The sequence below is a fragment of the Eublepharis macularius genome, chromosome 3, assembly GCF_028583425.1.
Source record: "Eublepharis macularius isolate TG4126 chromosome 3, MPM_Emac_v1.0, whole genome shotgun sequence".
NCBI lineage: Eukaryota > Metazoa > Chordata > Lepidosauria > Squamata > Eublepharidae > Eublepharis > Eublepharis macularius.
The window spans coordinates 151,314,795-151,342,469 of NC_072792.1; the positions used below are offsets into that span (position 1 = coordinate 151,314,795).

Sequence of the window (27,675 nt, forward strand, 5' to 3'; positions counted from 1 at the left end):
TTGTTGTAATCTGCCCTGAGCCTGCTGATGTGGGGAGGGCAGAATATAAATAAATAATAAAATAAATAAATAAATTTAAAATTTTGATAGGAAGGCCATAGGAGCAGCTATTTGGGAAAAAAACTAGCAGTGGTTTGCCTAGAAATTCTACAGGAAGTACTAACCTATAGGTATTGGTCAGAAGACCAGAGCCACTGCATGGTTTGATACTAGGACAGGCAGTCCTGCAGGTATGAAGTCCTAACTTAGAAAAGGCTTTAAATTAAAGGTAACAACCAGTGCCTTGAATTAAACTCTGAAACAAACTGGCAGCCAGTGCAGAAGTGTAATATGCATCAAGAGATCAGCCTCAGCCAGTATGCAGGTAGCTGTCTTTTGACTAGTTGAAGTTTCCAAATAATAACTTGCTTAACAGTATGTAACCATTCTATTGACCTCAAACATAACCCTTTTTTAACCCAACACTAGAGATTTCTACAGATATGAGCTGCAAGGAATGAACAGTAGAAGGTACTTCTGTTTTTCCGAAGTTTTTCTTTTAGTCCCTTATATCTGCCTTGCTCCACTACAAGAGAACATGTTTCAACAACCAAGAGCTGGTAGTAGTTACTGGGCTGATTGATGACTGTTCTCCATGAGATTAAAGGCAGCCTGATTGACAGGTAGCCTTAAATATTTAAAAATAAAGTATAAAGCCATTGATATAAATCATCCATACCCATTAGCAGATGGTATCTCCAGTGACTTGCCAATTCCTGTTCCCCAATATCAAGCCATAATAATCCTTTCCTTTCCAGGTACAGCTCTTTTGGCCATAGCCTTAAGCCAGATCCTACGTTAACAAACAAACAAAGACGGAATACTAAAACTACTATTGCCAGTATAGTGATTCAAGAATCTCACTCCAGTCACAAACGTTTCCTAATTTTAGGCTGGATTACTAAAAGGTAAGATGACAGTCACTTGGTTATATATGGGTCCTTATCTTCTAAAAGAAAAGAAAGGCTTTGATTAATATTTGTGAGCTCATTCTTCTCTCGAGCCATAATATAATAATGCATGAAGTATTGTACTAGTTTAGGGAAACCCAACATGGTGCCTGTGGGCACCACTGTGTTTGCCAACACCTTTCCTGATGCCTGCCAAGTGTTTTTTAGGAAGTGGGTGGGGCCAAGTGGGACTTTTACCAAGCATGGCTGTGGGGATTTCTAAAAAGCATTCCTTTGGCAGAAGCTGCTTCCACAGCACAAGGATCTTCAGTGTGTGAGGAAGGTAAGCTGTGGCAGCCATTTTGTGGCTGCACCCAACACACCACCTTAGAATTCCAAGTGTGCCCACAGGCTCAAAAAGGTTGGGGACCCATGTGCTAGATGACAACTGACAAAGTTGTTTTACACAGCTTTACTTACAAATTAAATAAGCCATTTGTAAATTCATAAAAGGGGTCAACTTGACACTTCTGTTTAAATTCAATTCAGATTTCATTCTAATCACAGCTGGAACGTTACTTTTCTGTTTAATTCAAAAAATCAAATTCAATTTTTTATTGCTTTTATTCACCCTGATTTAGAAGAATTTACCTATACTTGAGTTGGGCAGTAAAAAAGTTGTGGCACAGTATTTGACTCTCCATAACATGTTACCAAAATTAGTTTGTTTTAGAACAAAAAGAACGTTCTTATTTGTATGTGATATTTTAAGTTCATTATTTGTATAAATTAGCTTAACAATACCACCAAGTTTTCAATCCAAACATATATGTAATTTACCACTCATCTTGTTCCTTTAAGTTGAGTATACATATGACCTCACAAACCACATAAATTTAAATGCTATTGAAAATATTCTAGATGTCATTTACTCCAACATACTGCTTAAGATGAGATACAAGTGGTGAGCAACATGCCACTACCTGCTTACACCCCTGTCCCCAAACACATACCCAGAGCTCACTACATACACTTCTACCACACACTAGATCAAACGCACTAGTGAGAGCTACAACTTTGGAATGCAAGGAAGATAGGGTTGCCAGCCCTCTTTGGCTTCAAAGTAGGGGACTGGGTGTTGATATACAGGTAGGAGCCCCAATTCAGCCCCTGCACATGAACTCTGAAGGCCTCAATGACATCATAGAATCACAGAGTTGGAAGGGACCTCCAGTATCATCTAGCCCAACCCCCTGCACAATGCAGAAAATTCACACCTCTACCCATCACTTCTAATCAAAAACCAGAAGTTACAAGGTCTCAGTGGAGCCAAAATCAGACCCAAACACAGCATTTTCACTATGATTAGGGTTGATTTGGCCCCACTGAGACCTCACAGCTTCCAGTTTTCAACCAAAAGAGCATCATCAGGGCCTCTGGAGCGTGCACATACCATGTTGTCATGTGATCCAGTGGCTCCCAGCCTGCCTCCCTCCTTCCCCTTCGCCAGTCAGGTGAGCAGGGTCAGGGGGCAAAAGGTAGGGACAGGGAATCACTAAGACCACCCTTGGTTACAATACAGAATAATGCTTACATATATTGTAGTTACTGCATAGCTATTTTTTAATATTAATATATCTTCTTTCCAGAAAAACAGAATAGAGTTAGAGTAAATATTGAGAGACAATCACAAGCAATACAACAAACTTCTGGCCATATCAGGCTTGAAAGAGTTTTGAGAGTTAAAAATAAAAAACAGAAGCAAGATATGTCCATGTGCACCAGCAGGGAGCGGTACACTCAGCATAGTGTGGAGAGCTTTACAAGCTGCATGTAAACGAGATAATATAGAACAGTGTGCTCTACAACAGAACTGAGATAGAAAGAAGTGCTAATGTGTATGTGTGAACAAACTAATTACAGAGTAGAGGGTATGTACACATAAATACATACTCCGCAAGTATGAATCATAAAGTATTCATATAAAAAACAGGTAAGCAATAAAAAAGCCAAGTAAAAACAGTGCCCCAAAAGCAAAGCAAATAATCCTGTGAATACATTATAAAATTGCTCTATATGGTCGAATACTCCATCAAAGAACAGGTCATCATTTAAAAAAAATAATTATATCACCACAGTCACAAACAGTTACAACTACTCAGTTAAGACTTTCACCCCTGTTTTAACTTGAAACCTGCCAAATAAGCTTAAGTAGGAAGGCTTACTCTGAAAAGCTTGAGAACTCTGGTAAAAGGCAAACTTCTAGAAAAAGTTTCCTTTCAAGTTGGCAAACCTCCTCTCCGTTTTAATTGCTTTTAAACATATACTTCACAATTTACACTTAAGATATAAACAGCCTTCTGAAAGTGCCCCCGCAATTTTGAAAAACAGCCTAAGAAAAGGACCTCAGAACCAGTAATTATAAACCCCTCTTTTCAAAGCACACACATTTCATTAATAGCAAACCCTATTGACATTTGTAGGACACTAAAAACATTGCTGATAAAAGTAATAAGGCAACTGTTTGCTAATTGTATATGAGGGCCTGTTTCTTTTTCCCCATTCCATCCTTCACCAACAACTCAAATAATATACTTCAGCTATAATTAACCAGTAAATCTGTAATGTTCAAAAATATTTAGATTATACTCATCCAAGTTGGTGGTTTATACCTGCAATCATATCATCCACAGTACTCATCTTCAATAGCACTTGTTCAATTAAACCAACTTCTGTGCTGGTCTGTAAATTGCGGACGCTTTTACGAAGGATGGCGGTGAACATACTCCAGATTTCTGCTTGACATGTTACATCACAGTGCTCTAAAAGTTCTGACATGCATGTTATGCTTTCTGCATCCTGGATTATAAAGTTCATTTCTAGATCGAATTCTCCACCAACCAGCTGAAAATAAAACACAAAAAATAAAATGTTTATTTACTAAACAGGATTTGACAAGTTTTAGACTGGTCAGCTAAATCACTCGTGAGGTTTGCATCCATTATTTCCACTCACCATTTGAATTCTGAAAATGTATGCAGAGAAGTGCCAGAAAACTGGTGCTCCAGAAGCTTGTAAACATTTTATAACAGCTGCAAGTTTGTACCTATGTCATATTATGTTAATGCCCAAACTGAGATATTAATGACTATCTTATATTTGTACTTTACACATACTGTTTTCCCTGATATGTTTGTCACAGCACCATGAATGCTGAACATACAGTATCAAAGCACATTTAATGTCATGTAACGCATTAGGCAAAACTTGCTGGTTTATTTGGCATATCTTGAACTTGTATCTGATCTTTTATACATTATGAAAACAGTTAAATTGTCTGTTTCTGGCCATTGCCCTACACTCATTTTCAAAATGCAAACCAAAAAAGTTATATCAGACATGACAAATCAATGTTGAAGTGAGGCAGCTACTCAAATGGCAGATTTTAGGTGCTATCAAACAGCAACAAATTATACTTTTTTTAATCCCATAAGGATACCTTTGGGCTTTTCTGCCTCAGGTACCAAGCTGCATTGGGAGATCCCTGGGCATACCACTTAGAATAATGGGGAAAGATCAGAGAAGCATTTTAAACTACAAAATTTTGATCAATGAAGAATTTTACATAAATTGTCAGTATTCTAAAGCTCTGCAAACCAGAAAACTGATGCTCCAGAAGTTGTAAACATTTGACTCATCCAAGAGCAAAAATAAGCAATTTCAATAAATCACATGTTTTCAAATAAATCACATACACCTTCCAGTTCTGCCCAGGCAATTCTGTCTATGTAAGAGGTCTGACATCATCTACCTATCATACACCTGGCAAAAGTTGATGCTGCAAGCTCAGTAGTACCAGCCTATATTGCTGCAATTACAGTATGACCTTGATTAGCACAATATTACACCATGACCCTAAAACTCAAACTTGTCTGAGCCTAAGACTTGGAAAATGTGCAAACAGTTTAAGAAGTTACATCATGTAAATGCTTCATTGGAAAAAAAAACAGTTTATGTCAGTGAATTCCACTGAAACACAAGTCCTATAACATCATGAAAATAGTCCATGACAGTTATAAAGTCTGTAATATAACTAAAACAGTTTTATTATTCAGCAACAGAACTGTTTTAATATCCAATGTAAACAAATAGTTTCTTTATATTTTCTATTGTCCTACAAAGCTATTATGAACAACAGAAAAAATACACAACAAAACTCTTACCTCTAAAGCTTATACTACCTCAGTAAGTCATATTTTAACTGACAGTAAATTTTAAAGAGTGAAAAACTTGTAAAGCATCTCTAATGGTACTATAATATATCATTGCTTTTCTACAGCATACAATAAATTTCTTGTAGTATCAATCTTAAAATTTTTATTCTTGGTGAAGTATTAAGTGCTTGATTTATGTCAGGTCCATCTATTAACGTTTTAGAATTACTAGTTCATATTTGATTAAAATCATACTATTTTGATTAACAGTCTTTAAACCTTATTCAATAGCAGGGAATACAACAAAAAAACAATTCTCTGATGGTAGCTGGACCAAGATTTATCACATTTTCTACTGTCCATACAAACAAAGCTTCTTTACCAGCTCGTTTGAATTTAATCCCTCCCCCTCACAAGATAAGAGTTATCCAAAGTAATAATACTTTTGTGACTTGCTATTTCTTCAGAAAAGTTGCCATGTACAACATATGACATAATTGGGTTGTGCACAACAGCATGGAATACAGGAGACAAACGTGACAATTCTTTAGGCCAGGCTACTGTCCAAGGACTCCCAATTTTACCAAGTGGATATATAATCCAACTTCCATACATCCAAACATTAAAACAAGCAGCTACTAAAGACAAGAAGTTTGCAATTATAGGCTGAAAAGAACAAAAGTTTGAGATACCATTTCATTCAATTAGTTATAACTTTGCTATACACATCATGAGCCAAAAAGCAGTATAGTTTTATATGCGATACTTTCTGTTCAAGTGCCCACTCCCTAGAAAAACAAGTCAGAGGCTCATTAAACAGAATTGTGTGAGCAACTCACATCACAACACTATCACAACCCATTGATTTCAATGGGCTTAGGCTGGAGTAACTCTGTTTAGGATTTCACTGTTTGTGAGCTGAAAAAACAGGGTTAACATACCTGTAACTTATGTTCATCGAGTTCTTCTGTGCTGACACACATGGGGGGGACTGCGCAGGCGCAGGCCAGCCGCCGGAGAATTTTCTAGAGCTTCCATGGCTCCGAAGGGGCCGTTTGTCGCGCGCCTCAGCGACCGTTTTCCTGCCCAAACGGTCACGTGATCCTCCAGCGACCAACGGCCCCTTCCCTCAGTTCTCCCTTGCCGCCGCTTGACCAACACACTTCAGCCATAACACCTTAAAAACACCAATTTCCGTTACAGCCAACACAGTATTGTGCATTGGAGTTCACAGCGGGGTAGGAGGGAGGGTTGTGTGTCAGCACAGAAGAACTCGATGAACATAAGTTACAGGTATGTTAACCCTGTTTTCATCTTCGTTCTTCTGTGCCTCCACACATGGGAGTGTACCAAGCTTCACACAATAAGGAAGGCGGGGGTGAAGTCCAACACAATTTTATTAAGCAAACAAGATCAACAATAAATAGATATGCATATATACATCTATGTAAAAATACTGTGTAAGGACACATAAATACTCAATATTTACATATATACACACCCCCAGGTACATATATACACACTTTCACTCAAGGGTACCCAACAGGTACGTCAAGAAAGTCATACCAAAACTCCCTCAGGAAAAGAGGGAGTGTAAGACAGCCTTGGCCACAGATACATCCTGCTCCGCATTGACATCAACGGCGTAATGCCTGACAAAGGTGTCTGCAGAGGACCATGTGGCTGCTTTACAAATGTTAACCAGGGGCACCCCCCTGAGGAGTGCCGAAGAGGATGCTTGGGACCGCGTGGAGTGGGCTCTGACATGAAGCGGGCAAGCCACCCCTGCTAGGGAATAGGCCTTGCTAATGGCCGTCACAATCCACCTAGACAGGGTCTGTGAGGAAGCCCTGTTACCCTTGTCCTTGGCCCCAAAACATACAAACAGGTGAGGACTGGAGCGGAATCCCTTCGTCCTATCCAGGTAATAGGCTAGGGCCCTCTTCAAGTCTAGGGTATGGAGGGCCTTTTTCCCCTTAGAGGAGGGTTGAGGAAAGAATGCAGGCAGTGAGATATCCTGCGAGAGGTGGAAGGCGGACACCACCTTGGGCAGGAACTCAAGGCAGGGACGCAGGACCACCTTGTTGGGATGAAACACAAGAAAGGGAGGGTCAGACCGCAGTGCAGACAGTTCACTGACCCTTCTGGCCGACGTGACGGCCACCAAGAATGCTACCTTGTAGGATAGCATATCCAAGGGGCATGTAGCCATAGGTTCAAATGGAGGCAACATGAGATGTGAGAGCACCAAGGACAGTGACCATCGAGGCACTGGCGCAGACACAGGTGGGTAAAGATTGTACATGCCCTTAAGGAACTGGCGGGATTGTGGGTGAGAAAACACCGTAGCACCCTCAATTCGGGTGTGAGAGCTGATATCGCTGCCAGGTGGACCTTGAGGGAGGAAACCTTCAAGCCCATACCACGCAAGTGGCACAAATACTCGAATACAACCCCCAAGGGACTGCTGTCAGGCACCACCCCTCTGGCAAGTGCCCAGAGCTCAAACCTGCGCCACTTGGCCGCATAAGCGCGCCTAGTGGATGGCCGACGAGCATTCAGGAGGACCCTCTGTACCTCGTCAGTAAAGCCTATCGGGGAGGAACGATCCGCCAAGCCGTTAGGTGCAGCTGCTTGGGATCGTGGTGGACTAGGCTCCCGTTTAGGAGAAGGTCTTGCCGAGGAGGCAGACTCACATACGTCCGTTTGGACATCCGCAGGAGCTTCGGGAACCAAACCTGCCGTGGCCAGAAGGGGGCCACTAGGATGCAGTCCGTCCCGTCCTCCTCTATCTTGCACAGGACCCTGGGAATCAAGGGGAACGGAGGAAACATGTAGTGCAAGCCCTGCGTCCACGTAAACTGGAAGGCATCCCCAATAGAGAGGGGGTCGCTCCCTGCCCTGGAACAGAACGTGTGGGCCTTGGTGGTCGCCGCAGTGGCGAACACATCTATCACTGGATGACCCCACATCTGGAAGATCGGCCCAACGTACTCTACGTTCAGTTCCCACTCGTGTTCCAGTAAAGGGACCCTGCTGAGGGCATCTGCCCGGGCATTGTCTGACCCAGCCACGTGTATAGCACGGAGCGACACGCCGTTCTTGATAGCCCACTGCCAAGTGAGTGTGGCTTCCCGGCACAGGGCCATGGACACTGTGCCCCCCTGCTGATTCACGTAGTACATGGCAGTCGTGTTGTCCGTCTGCACCAAGACATGACGATTTCTCAGCAGTGCTGTAAGAGACACAAGTGCGAAACGAATGGCCCTTAGTTCAAGCACATTGATATGGAGGGTCTTTTCCCTGTCAGACCAGACATCTTGCACAGCCACATCACCACAGTAAGCACCCCATCCCATCAGAGAGGCATCAGTGGTAACCGTGATGTCATGGTGTTGATACCCAAAAGGGGTCCCTCTAAACAAGTTGTCATCAGACAGCCACCAGTCCAAGGAGGAGAGGATGACCCTCGGGATAGAGAATTTGAGGGACGGAGGGTGCAGTAGAGCATCGTACCTCCGCACAAACCAGTTCTGGAGAGGGCGCATACGCAGCCTAGCGAAAGGCACCACAGAGGTGGCCGCTGCCATATGCCCTAGTAAGCACTGGATAGCGCGCACAGACTGGAACCGGTTCCTTTTAAACATGGACACTAGACCCCTTAGGGACCGAGCCCTCTCCAAGGGGAGCAGGGCCTTACCCTCCACAGAGTCCAAAAGTGCACCAATGTAGGACACCTTGCAGTTGGGCACCAGTTTGGATTTCTCCAAGTTCACCAGGAGCCCCAGGCGTTGGCACGTGCTAAGTACCAAGCCAATGTCCTGCACCAGCCTAGACTCTGAGTCAGCCACGATGAGCCAGTCATCGAGGTACGGAAAGATAGTACAACCTTCTTCCCGTAGGAAGGAAACCACAGGGGCCACACATTTAGTGAACACTCGTGGGGCAGTGGACAGGCCAAAGGGGAGCACCTTATACCGGAAAACCCTTTGCCGGTAAACAAAGCTCAGGTATTTCCTGTGCTCCTTCCGTATGCCCACGTGAAAGTATGCGTCTTTTAAGTCAAGAACCGCAAACCAATCCCCCTGTTTCAGCAAGGCGATCACAGCCGCCAACGTTACCATTTTGAATTTGGTCACCTTGAGGAAGGCATTAAGGCCCCTCAGATCTAAGATGGGACGTAAGCCCCCATCCTTCTTAGGGACCAGGAAGAACCTAGAGAAGAAACCCTTTACAGAGTCGTCATAGGGCAATTCTTCCACAGCACCCTTGGCCAAGAGCGACACGATCTCCGCATCCAGCTCGGCCATAGTGTTATTGACAGCTGTCAGGGGTGAACTGCATCTAGGCAGCTCAACAAACTCCAGCCCGTACCCCAGTTCAACAATAGTTAAGACCCATGAGTCAGATGTTATTGACTCCCACTCAGAGAGGAGTGGACTAAGTCTGTCCGAAAAGTTCAGGGATACGGCTGGCGTGACCTGTCAGTACTGCCTCCCGGCGCCCTGCTGTTCTTTCTGCAGGGCCGGTTGCTGTGCCTGACGAGGTTTGAAGGGCCGACGCCTCCTCTGCTGTTGTGCGGGAGGGTAGGGCCGCTGCTGGTAGGCAGGATACTGATGATAGCCCGGCCGCTGCTGTTGGTATCTGCCCTGGTAGTGGTAAGGGCCGGACCGGGGAGCGTACCGTGACCTGGAGGAGGGCTTGTCCGCTGGAGCCAGACCCAAGGACCGCGCCGTCTGCCTGTCCTCTTTTTTCTTTTTCAGGGTCTCGTCGGTCGATTTGGAGAACAGCGAGTCCCCTTCAAAGGGCATGCTCTCCACCCTGGAACGCACCTCCTGGGACAGGGCCGTAGACCGCAACCAGGAGTGGCGCCTGAGGACCACCGCCGACGCCATCCCTCTAGCAGCAGTGTCAGCAGCGTGGCTCCCAGCGTTCATCTGCTGCTTAGACAGCCTCACAGCCTCCGTCTGTAGCAGGGACACCACAGCCTTCTGCTCAGGAGGGAGGTCCCGGGTATAGGATGCCAACTTCTCCCAGAGGTACAGCTGGTACCCTGCCATGATGGTCTGGTAGTTGGCAATCCTCAGACCCAGCGAAGCGACGATGTATTGGCGCCTGCCCATGGCATCAAGCTTCTTGCCCTCTTTATCGGCAGGCACCGAGGAGTGACCCGATCGTCGGGGGTTGAACTCCTCTGTGACCAAGGAGGAAGGTGGAGGGTGTTTCACCAACGCCGGCCAGGTGCCCTGCTTGATCTTGTAAAGCTGCTCGATGCGCTTGGACGTTGGAGGTTGATCACAGGGCACCTGCCACACCTTCTCCACAATCTCCTCAATACCCTCGAGCATGGGGAAGCCTACGTACGCCGGATTATCTCCATAGATACGTTTGAGGAGCTTGTCCTTGGTCTGGGGAAGTGCCGAAGAGATGTCCATCTCGAGAGCCTTGGCCATCCTTGCCATCTGATCGGCGTAGATGCGGAGGTCCTCGAATGGCGAGTCCGCAGATGGCACTAGCTCCTCAGCCGGCGATGGTTCGGACCAGGACTCCGACTGGTAGCCGCCAAAGCTCTCGACATCCTCCTCATCGGAACCGAGCTGGGATTCCGGAACCTGGAGCGGAGGGGGAGCCCACGCCGACCTCGACGTCGAAGGCCTCGGTTCCGACACGGAGAAGCCCGCAGGTGCCCCCTCCCATTGGCAACGGTATGGCGAGGGGAGGTAGGAAGCTTGCCGATGCCGGGACGCAGTGGACCGGACTGATCGGACACTGTCCCCGGAACCATGCCGCTCACGACCGACCAGAGGTGGAGACGGACGGACAGGCGACGGACGGCTCCGACGAGGAGATGGGCTCGGTTCCAGCCTCGGCGACCGAAGGGCAAGCGATGGTCGGCTCCGACGGTGCGGGCTCGGCTCCGGCCCCGACGAGAATTCCGCGGGCACCGTCTCGAAGGCCATCGGATCCGGCACCTGCACGGAGATGTCCTCTGGCTCCGGGGAGCCCAGATGAGGGGAAGGCGTGTGAGGAAGCACGATGACCTCCTCCTGAGGAGCGGGATGCGGCGACCGATGGTGCTTGGTCTTTTTCTTCTTCTTCGGTGGTTCCGAAGAAGAACTCGGAACCGACGCGCTCCTCGCCTTCGAAGGGGACCTCGGCTTCGACCTCTTAGGCTTCGTCGGAACCGATCCGGCCGTCGGTTCCGACCGGGGACTCGGTACCAGGATCCTCGGTTCCGAAGCTGGTCTCGGATCCGACCTGGTAGATGAAGCGCTACGGGGCGGCCGCACCGGTCCCTGCGCTGGAGAGGCCGCTCTCGACGCCGAGGTACTCGGGGGACGCGGTTTCGACCCCGACCTCGCGGAGGCCACTGAGCCAGCTCTGGAATGCCGTTCGGCAGAGGGGCTTGGGCCGGCCTTGGAGGAGGGCAACGGAGCGCCTCCGGACATGACCTTCTGCCACAGGGAGGAATTCAATCGGGCCTTGCGCTCCTGCCGGGCCTTGCTGGTGAAGCCCTGGCAAATTTTACAGGCCGTCACATTATGGGTCTCTCCCAAACAGAACAGGCACAGTTCATGGCCATCGGTTTTGGCCATTTTCGTGTGGCATTGGAGGCAATGCTTGAAGAGAGCCTTTGAGGCCATCTTCAGGGGCACGCGAAAGGAAGGTCAAAAACAGTCCGAGTCAAATTACCGAGTCCACAACAATGTCCAAAACGAGATCCGAAGAATAGTCGAGGTCACGAAGTCCGAAGTCAAAAGCCAAGCAATCAGTCAGAATAAAGCACGAAGCACAAAAAAGCACAGAGCAACGAAGCTCACGTTCTCTCCAAGCGGCGGCAAGAAGAGAACTGAGGGAAGGGGCCGTTGGTCGCTGGAGGATCACGTGACCGTTTGGGCGGGAAAACGGTCGCTGAGGCGCGCGACAAACGGCCCCTTCGGAGCCATGGAAGCTCTAGAAAATTCTCCGGCGGCTGGCCTGCGCCTGCGCAGTCCCCCCCATGTGTGGAGGCACAGAAGAACGAAGATGAAATTTCAGTTCTCCAAAAGGAACTTAGAGTTATCATTGTGTAACAGTTTTGCTGAGTCACCAAGCACTGGAGTCACTGAACCACAGAGCTGTTATGCAATCCTGGAGTTTTTAATATGGAAAAATATTAATCCATATCCACATATCACACAGCCTCCTTACTACACAGATTCCATGGAGCAGACATGGAAGTGGAGAAAGGACCAGTAATAATAATAACATTATAGATGCAGAGGAGTTAGCCGTGTTAGTCTGTGGTAGTAAAATCAAAAAGAGTCCAGTAGCACCTTTAAGACTAACCAATTTTATTGTAGCATAAGCTTTCGAGAATCAAGTTCTCTTCGTCAGATGCCTGACGAAGTCTCTGTATCAGGCATCTGACAAAGAGAACTTGATTCTCGAAAGCTTATGCTACAATAAAATTGGTTAGTCTTAAAGGTGCTACTGGACTCTTTTTGATAATAATAACATTCAATTTCTAAACCGCCCTTCAGGATGACTCAACACCCACTCAGAGCAGTTTACAAAGTATGTCATTATTATCCCCACAACAAAACACCCTGTGAGGTGGGTGGGGCTGAGAGAGCTAGAAGCTGTGACTGACCCAAGGTCACCCAGCTGGCTTCAAGCAGAGGAGTGAGGAATCGAACCCGGTTCTCCAGATTAGAGTCCTGCGCTCTTAACCACTACACCAAACTGGCTCTCTAATAACCACTTATATACCGCCCTTCTAGACAAATTAGTGCCTCACCCAGAGCGGTGAACAAGTTAGTGTTATAATTATCCCCACAATACAGCTGGGGAGCTGGGGATGAGAGGAGTGGCTTACCCAAGGCCACCTATTGTGCTCATGGCAGTGGTGGGATTCAAACCAGTAGAGTGCTGATTTGCAGCCAAACCACTTAAACCACTGTGCTACAGCAGCTCTCTCAGTTATCCAGGGAATTATGATAGCACAGTATTCTCCTATATAACCATTTTAAAAACAATTGAGGGTCACTGTGCCAAAAGTATAGTTCTGGTTTGGTAAGTACCAACTTTCAAAACATGATCTGACAACTTCAGCACAAGTTGACTATTGAACAGTTGCTTCTATTTGTCTAAAACCACGAGAAAGGAATTGTAACAAAGCAGCAGTTTGATTTCATTAGGAAAAAACCTTCAACACTTGTAAATACTATTGCGTTCAAAAATGAGATTAGTTTTCAGCTTTAAAACAACTAGGCTGCATTTTAGAACTGTTTGTGTGTAAAGAAAGAGTCTGTTGGTTCAAATTACATCTTTTCAGATTTTTGCAGTCCAAACCCTATTGGATTGTCCCATCCTGTTGATCATGTTTGACTTACACTGTGTAATTCACCTTGAGGTGGGCTATAAATAATCTAAATAAATAAAATAAGCAGTCAGAGAGTCAAGTTCTCAACTCAAAGCAAGTGAATAAAGCTATCAGAACCAGTTTATTTCAAATGAGCTACATTCTTTGCTCTTTCGGGCAGTGAGACAGTTCTATAGACTTCTCTGAAAGATGGTGAAGCAAAATGACAAGAAGAATAAACTATGTTCTAGGAGGTTTCTAGTTCAAATCTCAAGTTCACTTCATGCAATCTAATTTTTCTCAACCTCATACCACCACTCACCTATCCTATCAAGCCACTGTAGGGATAACTAGGATAATGCATGTTATTTGAACACTGAAAATGCTACACAACAGCTATGTATTATATGTGAAAATATACCATCAGAGCTAACACACACATACCTTGAAAAGAAGAAAAAATATAATTCCAGGAGGCTCTCCTTAAGGTCTGCCCCATACAGTTCTTCTCTCAGACAGAGATTAGATGTGCTTTGTTGACAGTTCAGATAATAGGTTTCTCCAGAAACAGGTTTGATTCAAGAGCGTGCTCCTGTCTCACAAAAGATGAGAAGCAGCCCTCAGATGAAACTCAAAACTACTAATGCCTCATAAATCTAGATTTCAAGAGAAGCAACTTATCAAAACAGCCCAGCAGTAACCTCCCTGACATTAATAGAGTACATCCAAACTGCTGACAGATCTTTTTTTACCACAGTGGAAATGCATGTATTAAGCTTCCAAGTCCGAGAAGTCCTACATGTCAAACTTACACTGGAAATTAGCCAAATTTGCACCTCTGCCAAGATTCATCTAAGAAAGCAGTTATGGTACCTTGTACAAAAGGATATATATGATCCCAAGACTTGCAAAAACAGTCAAAATCCAAAACCTTGCACACCACACAAAGCATACAGCTTTCTATTGCCATAAGTTATCTCTAACACTGTAGCATTGTAGGAAAAGAAACTTGCTACAATAGATACCAGTTTATTTATATTGCATGGTGCAGGGATAAGTAGACGACATATCCCAACTGTGGGTCCCACATACAGTAGAGGGGGCAAAGGCCCTCTGAGAATGCAAATAGACCCTGGGTGCCATTGGCATCTGCCCTTGAGAGCTAGTGCACACACAGTCCCTACAACATACATGCAATGCTGCACCAGGCAACAGAATGGCAATTACAGGCCCCTCTGTTCCTGAAAGCAGGTAATTTTTCAAGCGCACAGCAAAGAGCAGTAGTTTTCTCTCACAGCACTGTTGACTTCAGTTTGGGAACTAGTTCAAACAACTGGTAAGCGCCTAGTCCACATTCACATGGAGATGGTAACCTGGCCTATCCATAAATGAATATCCCAGTTCCCCATGATGGTAACAAGCTTTAAAAAGCACTACGGTCACCAAGAGGATCAGACTGTTCACCCATGTGGAGAGCACGACTCATACAAACTCTGCTTCTACACAAAACCTCTTTTCCCAAAAGGAGTTGTCACAGACTCTGACTTTAGTGGTATAGTACATGTTCCCAACATTTTTGAGCCTGTGGGCATCTTTAGATTTCTAAGGCAGCCATGGCAGGTGCAACCTAGGGTTGCCAGCCTCCCTTACCTCTGATGGGGGAGTAGCTCTGCAGGTCTTGGGCCTGATTAAGCTTCCTTGCAAGTGCATGATCCAGAGGCCCAGTTGAAATCTGGAAGCAACGGGGTCTCAACAGGGGCAAAATTGTCCCCATAGTGACATCAGGGCTTCTTGAACAAGTGCACCACTTCACCACATACTCTGGTGGATCCCAGATTGCCTCCCCCCTCCTTTTGCTGGCATTCCTAGTGCAACCACAAAATGAAGCCAGCCACAAAACAGCTGCCATAGCTTACTTTCAGTCACTCCGTGAAGATATTTAAGCTGTGGTTGCAGCTGTTGCAAAAGCAACATTTTAAAAAATGCACAGCCAATCAAATCTCTAATGCTCGATAAGAACCCTTGCTGGGCAAAAGCTCCACCTGGCCCAATCCACTTTCTAAAAACACTTAATGAGCACAAGGAAAGATGCTGACCACCATAGTGCCCATGGTCACCACAGTGGGGACCCCTGGTATATAATCCTGAATGATGTAAGCCAGAGTATTTGCTTTTTAGTTTTTTACATCTGCAAACATTTTTCCCCTGTTTCAGCATGGTTTTCACTGTCCCAGCCTTGAGAAAGATAGTTTATGAATAAATGGCTTCACATCCAGAATAAATCCCAGAAAAAACAGAATACATTTTGAAACAAGTATTCTTTGAGAAAGTTTTATTTTATGCTCAGAGATGTCTTACATCATATCTTCAGCGGAAATAAGTTAGACGGTCATGTGAGGTTCATACAATTGGACTTATTTAAGGTAGCTGTACCCCAATATCTATCATGGACCAACCCAGCCCAGCAAAGCAGAGAGACACAGAGGACTCTTCTGAGGAAGAGGCAGCTGACAAACCTGACCCACATCCACAGCCAGTGGCAGAGGCACTGCAGGAGGAGGCTCAGACAAAGATCCACAGCCAGGTCCCAGCAGTAGTAAGTGTCAGTCCTCAGTATAACACAACTCATGCGCACACAATGGTAGTAAACTCGAGCAACTCGTCAGCAAGTCCACAATCTCCAAAGTCTTCAAGTATTCCAACGGAGACAGTCTCTCTTCTTTAATCAGAGAGGCTCCTCCACTATAAATACAGAAACAAGGCAGAGCACTCTGCAATTGGAGGTAAATGATCCAAGAATCATACAACAAAGTGAAATATAGTGAAAGTCAGTAAATATGCAATTGTATATATTAAACACAGTAGTCATACAATAAGCTCTAGCTAGTAGGCTAGAAAGCTGTGACAATGAAACGTAAAGGTGCAGGCACGCCGCTCCTGAAAACTGAAAAGAGTCCAAACAGTGGAAAGTCCACTCAGATAATTCCACAAAGTAATAAGTCAAGTGAGTTCATCTGTCATTACGGGGGAGTACACACTCCCACATTTCTCCTCACACTGCATATGTATGCTGAAGAAGGAAAGAGTCATTTCACATACTGTGAATTTCCAAAGCTATTTCAACAGATGAACTCACTTGACTTATTACTTCGTGGAATTATCTGAGTGGACTTTTCACTGTTTGGACTCTTCCGTTTTCAGGAGCGGCGTGCCTGCACCTTTACTTTTCATCGTCACAGCTTTCTAGCCTACTAGCTTGAGCTTATTGTATGACTACTGTGTTTAATATATGCAATTGCATATTTACTGACTTTCACTATATTTCACTTTGTTGTATGATTCTTGGATCATTTACCTCCAATTGCAGAGTGCTCTGCCTTGTTGTTTCTCTTCTTTCATCTGCAGAAATCTCCAGCGGCGTGAGTAGGCGGAGAAGCCGACTCCCGAGCGGGAGATGCCACAATGGAGATGCAGGATGCACTGGGACAAACCGCAGTTACTGAAAACGCTCAACAGGGCACAAGCTGAACTCCTGTTTTGGGGATGCTTTCTCAAGAGCATAGAAGGACAGCAATTAACAGTTCCAAGAATATGTGCAAATTCACTTCTCTAATTCCAATTGGGAGATCCAAATACCAGGACTAACACTTACTACTGTTTGTTCATGAGTTGAGTCATATTAAGGATTCAATATTAGTTTGCAAAATATAGAGCATCCAGCACTTTATAATACGAAAGTATTTTTGATATTCATATATCGGTTAGTCTCGGTTATTTGTTGCTGCACGGTGCACTTTAAGGCATTGCAGGTCTTTTAGACCATACCGCTGTAGGTCTTTACTTTCTCCATGCCCTGGGCTAGCAACAGAGAGCCAGGCACCAGCCAGCTCTCCCTTCATCACCAGAGCCTCAGAGCGCCGTCAGAGGAGGGCTAGGAGAGCCCTCCAAGCCAGACGGCGCAGTGCCAGGCTAGCAGCACAGCACCAGCCCAGCATCAGTGTTCTGTAAACATTTGGAGCATACTGAAGTGAAGGGAGAGGGGAGGGGGAAGGGAGGGGGAGGCCCACTCCCAACTTAAACTCCCGCCCTCACCCTTTAACCCCATCCCCCCACCCCACTTACCTGGTCATGTGGAAGACTGGAGGCAACGCCGTGCTGGCCAGCTGGCCAGCAGAGAACACCTTCCCCACCACTGCCACACAACTGCAGCTGGTGCAGCTGGCCAGCAGAGAGGGCCTTCCCTGCCACCATCGCCACGCAGCCACAGCCAACGTGGCCAGCTGGCCGGCAGAGAGAGCCACCGCCACCACTGGAGGCCAGTGGGGAGGCGAAAGGGCTGCCTCCTCCAGCATGGTGCCAGGAAAGTGGGGGGGGGTAAAGGTGGGGAATGGGTAAGTTTAAAGGGCCCTTCCGCTTGTGAAAGGGCCCTTTAAACTTAACCCCTGGGGCCCCAAAGCTTCCCGAAGCATTATGAATGCTTCAGGAAGCTTTGATTCAGTATTTTTGATTCAGGGCCTGCATGCTGGCCCCAATTCAGAAATATTGAACCTTCCTAATTGGGCCCGATTCAGGTATTTTACCCGAATTGGATTCCTGAAGTGCACACTTCTAGTTCTAAACATAGAAACTCAGAGCAGCTGACTGACAGGACGCACCGGGGATGACAACATTATAACATACAATTAGGCCCTAAATGCTCAGCAAGATTCCCAACTCATGATATACAAAGCAATGTATACTAGAACTCGGGGACACCCAATAAAGCTGATGGACAATCGATTCACAACAGACAAATCCCACTACTGCCATGAACTCAGTAGGTAGCCTTGGGTAAGCCACTCCTCTCAGCCCCACCTCCCCAGCTGTATTGTGGGGATAATAATAACACTAACTTGTTCACTGCTCTGGGCGAGGCACTAATCTGTCTAGAGGAGCGGTATATAAGCACAGTTGTTGTTGTTGTTTGAATATTTCCAAAACACAATCAACAATAAGCAGAGGTCACGTTATTATTGATTGGCCTTGCTAAGCTGATACAAGTTTCCACAGGACACCTAAGTATCAACCACATATTGACAAAATATGTACGTTGTTCCAAGTAGTGCCGTCTTTCGCAGTTCTGTAGGTGTTATGTCAGAAAGCTGCAGTTTTCCCATATGAATTGCAAAGTTTTTCGAGATGGTTCCAAGTGCTCCAATGACAATGGGGACTACTGTTGCATTCTTCTTTCATAGTTGGGTGGTTTCTATTGCCAGATCTCTATATTTAATCATTTTTTCTTGTTCTTTTTCTTTGACTCTGGCATCCCCAGGAATTGCAATGTCGATTATCCAGACTTTTCAATTTTTCACAACTGTTATGTCTGGAGTATTATGTTCAAGGTGCCAATCAGTTTGAATCCTGAAAACCCACAAGATCTTGACTTGTTCATTTTCTAGCACCTTTTCCACCTGATGTTCCCATTAATTCTTTGATACTCTTTGATACTGGCAAGTTATACTTTTTACACAATGACCAATGAATCAGCTTTGCGACCCTGTCATGTCTAGTTTTGTAGTCCGTCTGTGCAATTTTGCTGCATTCAGAGATAAGGTGGGAGCTGGCGCTGAGAGGAGTGGCTCCCCATATGATGAATATGAGTAGAGAGTTGGAATCGTGGCTTACTGCAGGCCCTGGTCCCAGTCTCAACTTGATATAGGGCAGCGATGGCGAACCTATGGCACACATGCCACAGCTGGCACGCAGAGCCCTCTCTGTGGGCACGCGAGCCAAGTCGCCCATCGTTAGGTCCAGGGCTCATTTGGAGGGGGAACACCTGGAACGGCGTTCCAGTAGCTCTGAGCAGTGATCACATGGGTTTTGGCCCTGCCCACATGATTCTTTTTTCTCAAGGCTGCCTCCCTGCTGCCCGTCTCTTTAGCAGCAGGAAGAAGAGGCAGCAGCGAGGCAGCTGGGGCTGGCTTTCTAAAGAAGAGTAAGCTGCTTTGATTTAACTTGCTTTACTTTCAGTCGTGGCTCTTGAGCGAGAGAGAGAGAGAGAGAGAGAGAGAGAGAGAGAGAGAGAGAGAGAGAGTGCTTGCAAGCAGGGCTGCTGGTCTAAAGAAGGGCAAACTGCTTTGATTTAACTTGCTTTACTTTCAGTCGTGGCTCTTGAGTGAGTGAGAGAGAGAGAGATGTTAACTAGTTGGGACAACTGTATGAGTTGTTGTTTCTTAACTAAAACCTCAGTATTCAGGTTTAATTGCAGTGCTGGCACTTTGAAACAAATAAGTTGGTTTTGTGTTGCAGTTTGGGCACTCAGGCTCAAAAAGGTTCGCCATCACTGATATGGGGCCTTCTGCAGGTGCCACCTTGCACATGGGTAAAATCAACAGCTGCCCATACACATGAATTCTCTGTGGAGGCATCCATCTTATGGAACAGCTTACCTGAAGAAGTCAGGAAAGCTCCCACTCTCTTGGCTTTCCACAAACAATGCAAAACTGAATTATTCAAGAGAGCTTTAACTACTCAGACAGAAGGGATGATGGCAAGGAAGTGGCCTCAACGAGATGTATCAGTAAAGAAATAGAGACCATAGATTTTACTACTACTATGTGCTACTGTGTATTACTTGTTGCTTTAAGTATGATCCTACTGAGTAGTTCTATGCTGTTTAATATGTCAGTCTTAGAATTGCTAATGCTCTGTTTGAGCATTTCTTCACATCTCAGTATTGGATTTCTGCTAGTTTTAAATCTTTGAAAATCTGCATTTATATATCCTATTACATTGTTTATCAAAATGTCCTTGAAATTGACTGTATTAACTCACACAGTAATCCACCATTAGACTCCGTGAGAAAGGCGGACTATAAACGGCACAAATAAAATAAATATTTTATTTATTTAGGATATTAGGAAGAGCATTTTTCTGAGAAGTTGTTTAAAGCTGGGGTAGTCTGTGGTTATAGCGTACACTGCTGGGCTTTGTCCTGGCCATCCCTGCTCGCTCCCCCATTATGAAGTAGAATTTCCCTCCAAAACCAACAAGATTGTTTATTGGAGCTGGGAAGCCTTTGGTAGCATGTACTTGGGTGTAACTTAGAGTCTCTCTACACAATACTTTTGATACATGTTCTTCATGTGTCGGGAGATCCAATGTTAGCCGGGAAGTGTAATTTTAAATGACAGAGCCAGTGGTGATCACTCTGGAGGCAACGGATTTTCTCACAGCCCTCTGCCATCTCCTTTTCCAGAGCCTTTGCCCTGCTGAGGCTCGGTTAATTCAAAGTTTTAAGCAGCAAGGGATGCAGGGTAAAAGCTCCAGAAGGGGAGACAGTCTGGCACACCTGAGGCGGCAGAAGGCTGTGAGAGAATAACAACAACAACAACAACATTTGATTTATATACCACCCTTCAGGACAACTTAATGCCCACTCAGAGCGGTTTGCAAAGTATGCCATTATTATCCCCACAACAAAACACCCTGTGAGGTGGGTGGGGCTAAGAGAGCTCCAGAGAACTGTGACTAGCCCAAGGTCACCCAGCTGGCTTCAAGTGGAGGAGTGGGGAATCAAACCCGGCTCTCCAGATTAGAGTCCCGCGCTCTTAACCACTACACCAAACTGGCTCCCCGTCCCCTCCGAAGCGATCTCCACCATCTCTGTCTTTCAAAACTACACTTCCTGGCTAACATTGCATCTTCCGACACTTGATGGACATGCGCCCCGGCATCTCATGTAGGCACATTCTTAGTTTCTGTTGCCGCACACTTCCAGTACATATATATAGTTGGATTACTGCCCAGCCCAAGTTTAAGTAGAGGAAAAGCAGAGGCCCATAGTCCTTTAAAATGAAATGGCACTAGAAGCTTAGAAAGGTTCAAAAAGATAACAGCAGATTTATTGAACAGGCTGGACTGGTATGAAGACAGACATTGAAAGGGAAACTGAGATACATTTTTATTTGTTGATCAGAATACTTCACTAGCATAAGGCACAAAAGTCTTCTTCAAACTTAATTTCAACTATTTAAAGTACTTAGCTGTGGAAGTTGGTATTTTAATACTAAATGTGTGTATGTGTCTTTAAATGCTTGGTGTGGTTTAGATTAAGAGTGGGGGTGAAAGAGAGGGATGAGTGAGTGATATGATTGGTTGATGACAGAGTGTAGGCGGAGTTAATGCAGTTTTAGACTATCAGAGTGGAGAGAAAATATTCAGTCAGGGCAAGAGAGGCAAGCTGTGTGCAGCCTTCACAAATTTACGTTGTCTGAGAGAAATATAACCCATGTGGAAACCTGAACTGTGTGTTTGTGAAAGAACATTCAGTCAGGGAAAAGCAGACAAACTGTGTGTGCGCCTGAGAAAAGGTCTTACTTGTAACTGGGAGAGAAATTAATATCAAAAGCAGGCAAACTGTGCGTGAAGCCTGAGAGAAGATCTATGTGATTGGGTTTAAGTAACTTTAAGAATTGAGAACTACTTTTTTGAAACCATCAAGTTTTAGAAATAATATGAAACCGATACGCTTCTTATAAAAATAAAAGTTTACTTTGTTTTTTTATATCCCAGAATATCTGTCATTCCTATATCCCATTCCTAGTACCACGAAAAAAGCCTGACCCTTAGGCACGTTACGAAAAAGAGAAATATAAATTATTCTGGAATTTTATTCCTGGTAGCAGCAATCTACCAAGAAGGGGCAAGAATAAAAAGGCTTAAAGACCAAATCTATCCAAGAGGAAGAAAGGGTCGTAACACTTGGGCTAGTCTCAGTTTAACCTACCTTGGGTTACTACCTAACCTATTTCAAAGTATTGTTGTAAGGATAAAACAGGAGGAGAAAATGATGTGCGCTGCTTTGGCTCACTGCTGCGGAGAAAGGCAGGGTATAAACTATTTCTCAATCAACTTTTCTAGAAAAATAGTAGAAAACTTTTTCTCTAATAAAGCATTTAATCAGAACAGTCTTTTTTGTGGGATTATTAAACTTCAGATCTAATGGTTCTTCCTTCTTAGAGATGAATCTTCGATTAAAGGAAAGGATCCTTCTGCTGGAGGCTTTTATGCAGCATGCTGAACCTCTTTGTTATTAACACTGACTAAACTTCAGTTATACATGTATGGTTCTTTACTAATTATACTTTGTGTGTAAATTGTTTGGAATTATGTAAATGTCTTCAGGTTTAATAGCATATATTTATTTTCACTGCATTATTTTATGCTGTAAATTACATTTTTTTATTTTCCTATAAGAATTTTACCAGCATCAAGGAAAATGCTAACCTTTTCTCTACTGACACAATTCCATATTGTGTAAAACCCAAAGGTTCAGCATGCTCAATTTCAGTAGTAGGTATGGGGAAAGAGATGTTTGTTGAGATATTTGAAAGTGTGGGCAATATTGTGTTTGTGTGGTTTTGCTTTTGTTCTCCACCCTTTTCACAGTGTTGCTACTCAATAATTAATGACTTGCTGATGAAGGGGCATCTTCTTTGGGGGGCCATAAAATGGCCCCCTGATGTCCAATCTTCATGAAACTTGGCGGGGGGGAGTTGTTAGAGAACAGATAGGAGTAGGTCCCCAGCAAATTTGGTAAAATTCAGGGCTTTTTTCTGGTAAAATAGGTGGTGGAACTCAGTGGCATAGCATGGGTTGTGGCCGTCCCCCCCCCCCAGCAGCGCTCCTGCAAATCAGGCTCATTTGCCTCCCTGACCCTTACCTGGCATCCCTCTGGCGCAGCTGCCCATGCCGCTACCACCAGCTTGGCACGCTCCTCAACCAGCAGCCACTGCAGGAGGGCCGGCTCGGCGCTCAGCGAGCCAGCCACCCATCAATGCAGGCAACCTCCCACAGATGCAATGCAGGCTCTCCTTGTAGGGTTGCCAGCCTCCAGGTGATGGCTGGAGATCTCCCAGAATTGCAACTGATCTCCAGGCTATAGAGATCAGATCCCCTGGAGAAAACGGCTGCTTTGAAGGGCGGACTCTTCAGCAGGATTTTATATCCTGCTGCAGTCCCTCCCTTCCCCAAATCCTGTCCTCTCCATGCTCAACCCCTCAAATCTCCAGGAATTTTCCAACCTGGAGCTGGAAATCTTAACTCTATGGCATTATACCTTGCTGAAGTTTCTCCTCCCCAAACCCCACCCTCACCCAAGGGGCAGGTGAGCAGGAAGGAAGGAAGGCAAACTGCGGCCGGAGCAACACCTCCAGGTGAGACTCACGGGGAGCACAGGGAACAAGGATGGGGTGGGTGGATTCACTGGCTGTCTGGCCAGGGACGGCAACCACAATGTCAGTTGCGCTCCTGCCCAAGCAAGCCCATGAGCTCGGGTTGCCTAGGCACAAAGCTGGAGTGAAGGAGCACCAGGAAGGGGAAGCGCCAGCACCTGATCTCTGCGCCCGGGACAGGAAATCTCCTGTGCTGACTGACCATGCCTATTGCTTCACCACCCAGCATGCGGGGAGGCTCCCTTCTGCCTCTGGCCGGGGGCGGGGGGGGGAAGCACTCAAGGAAGCAGCAGTAGAGGCAACCCCTCCTTGGTAAGCTGATGCACAGGGCCCACTCTTGTTTAGCCGCCATTGAGGCTCAGTGTGCCGTTAAAGAGCCGAGCGCCTTGAGCTGTGCATGGGGAGGAAACAGGATCAAGGGGCAGGGCGCCAGATATGTGATTACATTTGAGAGGTCCCAGAATGCTGTTCTACCACGTTCCAGCAGAAAACAAGCCATGGTAAAAGTCAATACAAAAATCCCCCCCCCAGACCCCTGGAAAGCCCAGAATCACATGTCCTATTGGAAACAGGTGAGAAGCAATTTCTTGCCGACAGCACGACACTCTGCTGCCCCAGCTCCTAAAGTTTACTAAATAAATTTTGTAAACTTTACTTCAGTATTGCTAATCGCTTCAGCAATACTGGAGTGAGTTCAGTACTGCCAAATTTTACTGAATCAGGTAAAATTCGGTATTTTTTAACAAAACCCAAAAAACCCAAATTGCACATCCCTAATCCAATCTGATTACACTCCACTCTCCCATCCAGGCCCTGTCCTCCTTTCCTCAGAGGCCTACAGTTAAATTCACAGTAACAATAAAAAACACATTAGCAAACCAAAATAGAATCTGTATTATTTAGATGTAAAACATGAAATGCTATATTTAAGTCAATTCTTAAATGTGATACAAGCCCATGCCATAATCAGATAATATAGCAATATCCAAAATTCCAGTCATTGTGTGTTTAGCTGTATTGATTGGTAAGCAATTAACATCTGAAGAACTACACATTTTTTTGGTTCCAAAAACTAAGTAAGAACCTCTCATATGCAATGAATGCTTCATCTACAGCCTTTCAACTGAAATACTTAACTTTTCAAAGTTCAAACCCTAATGGTTTCTCAGGGATGACTTAAATATCTCCTATTAAAATAATGTACAAACTCATATTGCTTTTTCATCTTAAGCTGAATACGGGAACATTGTCGTTCAATCACAAAATGAATGAGCAAATGTTCAGTTGTATAAAAGACTATGAGGTGCATCCAGTATAAAATTTCTACCTGCGCTTAGAGCTCTCTCATGCAAGCAGAAATGCAAGAAAACGACCACGGCAGCTGCCTGATGACTTCTGATTCACTGCATCTAAATTAATAGCTACAAATAGTATTTAGGATTTCAGATGGCTTTAGCAAAAATTAACACACGATTTTATGAGAAATTTCTAGAACAGACAAGAAAGAATAAGCTTCAACATATATTTTTGTCTACAATACCAAGCAAATTAAGGTAGAGCTCAAGGATACCAGTCACTGTGAACCTGGGATGCTTATTTATGGTATTATATGCAGTGGCTACACAGGGGAGCTTCTGTGTTCGTAATATTGGTGTCAATTATCAAATTACTGCTGAATAGTGGATAAACATGAGCATGTACACTAAAATCTATTTTTAAAGCAGCACAGCTGAGCAGGAAGAGATCTTGAGCTATTCTTTGTTCTTATGTGAAACTTTGGAAGTAAAAGTTTAAATGAAACAATATTACACTACATAAATAGATATGTGGAAACATAAAAATGAACGGAAGAGTAGAACACTATCTAGTTCACTCTATTGTTTAAGCAAATGTGTGAAATCCCTCAGCATGCTGATGCAACTCTCCTGAGGTGCCTGAGATCAGATTATATTAAGGAATGAACAGGAACTATTACTAGATGCAACAATGGCGTTTCGGATATCATATTGCCAATAATTTGGAATATTAACCAACTTGTTATCAATGCAGCTTGATGGCCTGTGTCTACAGCTTCATATATTAGTTATTTAGCCTACAAATTCATCCACAGACACATTGGAAAAAAACATGGCCAGTACACAAGTAAAGTTCATATATTTAGAATTTCTGGCTTTCAGGGTTGTCAGCTGGGAAATTCCTGGACATTTTGAGGGGGAAGCCTGGAGAAGACAGGGTTTGGGGAGGGGAGGGACCTCAGCGAAATATAATGCCACAGAGTCCACCCTCCAAAGCAGCCATTGCCTCCGGGGGAACTGATCTCTACATCCCGGATGTCAGTTATAATTTGGCATCTTTTTGAAATGGAAATAATGGAAACAGGAAGCATATTCAAAAATAAAACTAAATATGAAATAATGATTGCATTAATCTTGAGCACGAAATAGAAGACCAATACCACACCAGAACTATAGTGCCAATAATTCTTATTAGTAACAAATTACATATAAGACTGAAAAACAGAGATAGAAATGCAACTCAAATTAGAATCTATAATGAAAACTGATATAAATTCATTATAAACCTATAATATATATTTCCTGCATTCATATTTAAAATAGTATAGTATCTTTCATACAAGAAATCACCTTGAAAAGTTTCAGCATCTCCTATTCACTACCATCTTAAATGAAGTCAACTCCAAATTCTTTTAAAAGACACAAATTAAATGAAATTTTGGGATTCAGATCCATGTCTTAATGTATGTTTTCAAATTAAAAGCATAATTAGTATTTCCAAACTACATTCCCATGCATTCATAGGATTAGTTTGATGCAAGTTCGCATATAGTCCTGGACATGTTAAAGGAATATTTAAAAGCCTACCATTTAAAGATGTATTATATGGAGCAGACAACAGAGGAGCATGAAACCAGGCAGGAACCAGCATTCACACAGACCCCATTCCCATGCTGCTAACTACAGCAACTAGCTCCATCTCCCCCTTTTGCACTGTTACACCTGTGCAAAAGTACAGAGTTCACAGCGATTGCAACAGGGCCCCTCATAGCCCAGAACCTGCCCCCTTCCATTTCTATTACTTTCTCTACCAAGCCACACTGTGGCTGTACTTCCTAGCTTGGCAAGGAAATGGGGGGAGAAAACCTTTCAAAGGGCTAAAACAAGGGGAAAACCTATTTTAAAGCAGAGCTTAACCATCACCACCCTGTCAGCAATGGCAACAGAAGGTCATTGGACATTCCCACATGGGCGTTCCCCCGCAGCAACTCTGTAGACACCCCCTTGAGCTGGAGAAAAATAGATTTATATTTTACTCTAGCTTAAACAGGAAAACCCTAGAAGCAGCATTAATCAGAATTACAATACCATATGAATCTTAAGGCAGGGACTTCCTGATTTCCATCCAGGGAGAAGTCCACATCTGGAAGCAGCTCTAGACTAATAAGGCAATAAATATAGGAAGTAGAGCATGTTTTAGGATTCATTGCACTGGTTGTTAGATAAATAAAAAATGCACATAAAGAAATACTCTTAACACTGATCATACTGTACTGTTTCAATTAATTTTAATTAACCTTTACAAACTGTGATAATGGATTTAACTGTTTATTAGTCAATGTTTGGTAAACTGTGACGGCCTATGGCTATAGACAATAAACTCTCTTTGGAAGTCTGGAACTTCTTAACATTGATCATTTGTTTTATCTGAACCATACACAGATAACAGCATGATCAGTGCTCTATTCCATACTAACTTCCTAAGCCTTTTCTTAAGCTATCAAAAGGTACCACATTTTTAACTGAGCCTGTTCATCAAAAAAACTCCTCTTTAATATTATTTCCATATAACTTTTCCAAAATGTCTTCCATAGAGATTTCCTTTAATTTTCTGCCCTCTTTATTTGAAGAGAAAAAACAATAAGCCTCTAATACAATGGAAATAAAAATATGACAATA

The 27,675-nt window shown here is 44.4% G+C and overlaps 1 protein-coding gene across 1 annotated transcript in view; it reads right to left on the reverse strand.

The window, feature by feature from the left end:
- NBEA (neurobeachin) overlaps window positions 1-27,675 on the reverse strand; it is a 702,521-nt gene that overhangs the window by 638,932 nt on the left and 35,914 nt on the right. Inside the window, exon 2 of the mRNA XM_054973860.1 lies at window positions 3,602-3,833. Within this exon, the coding sequence (XP_054829835.1) occupies window positions 3,602-3,833 (232 nt within the window). The remainder of the gene's footprint in view (window positions 1-3,601; window positions 3,834-27,675) is intronic.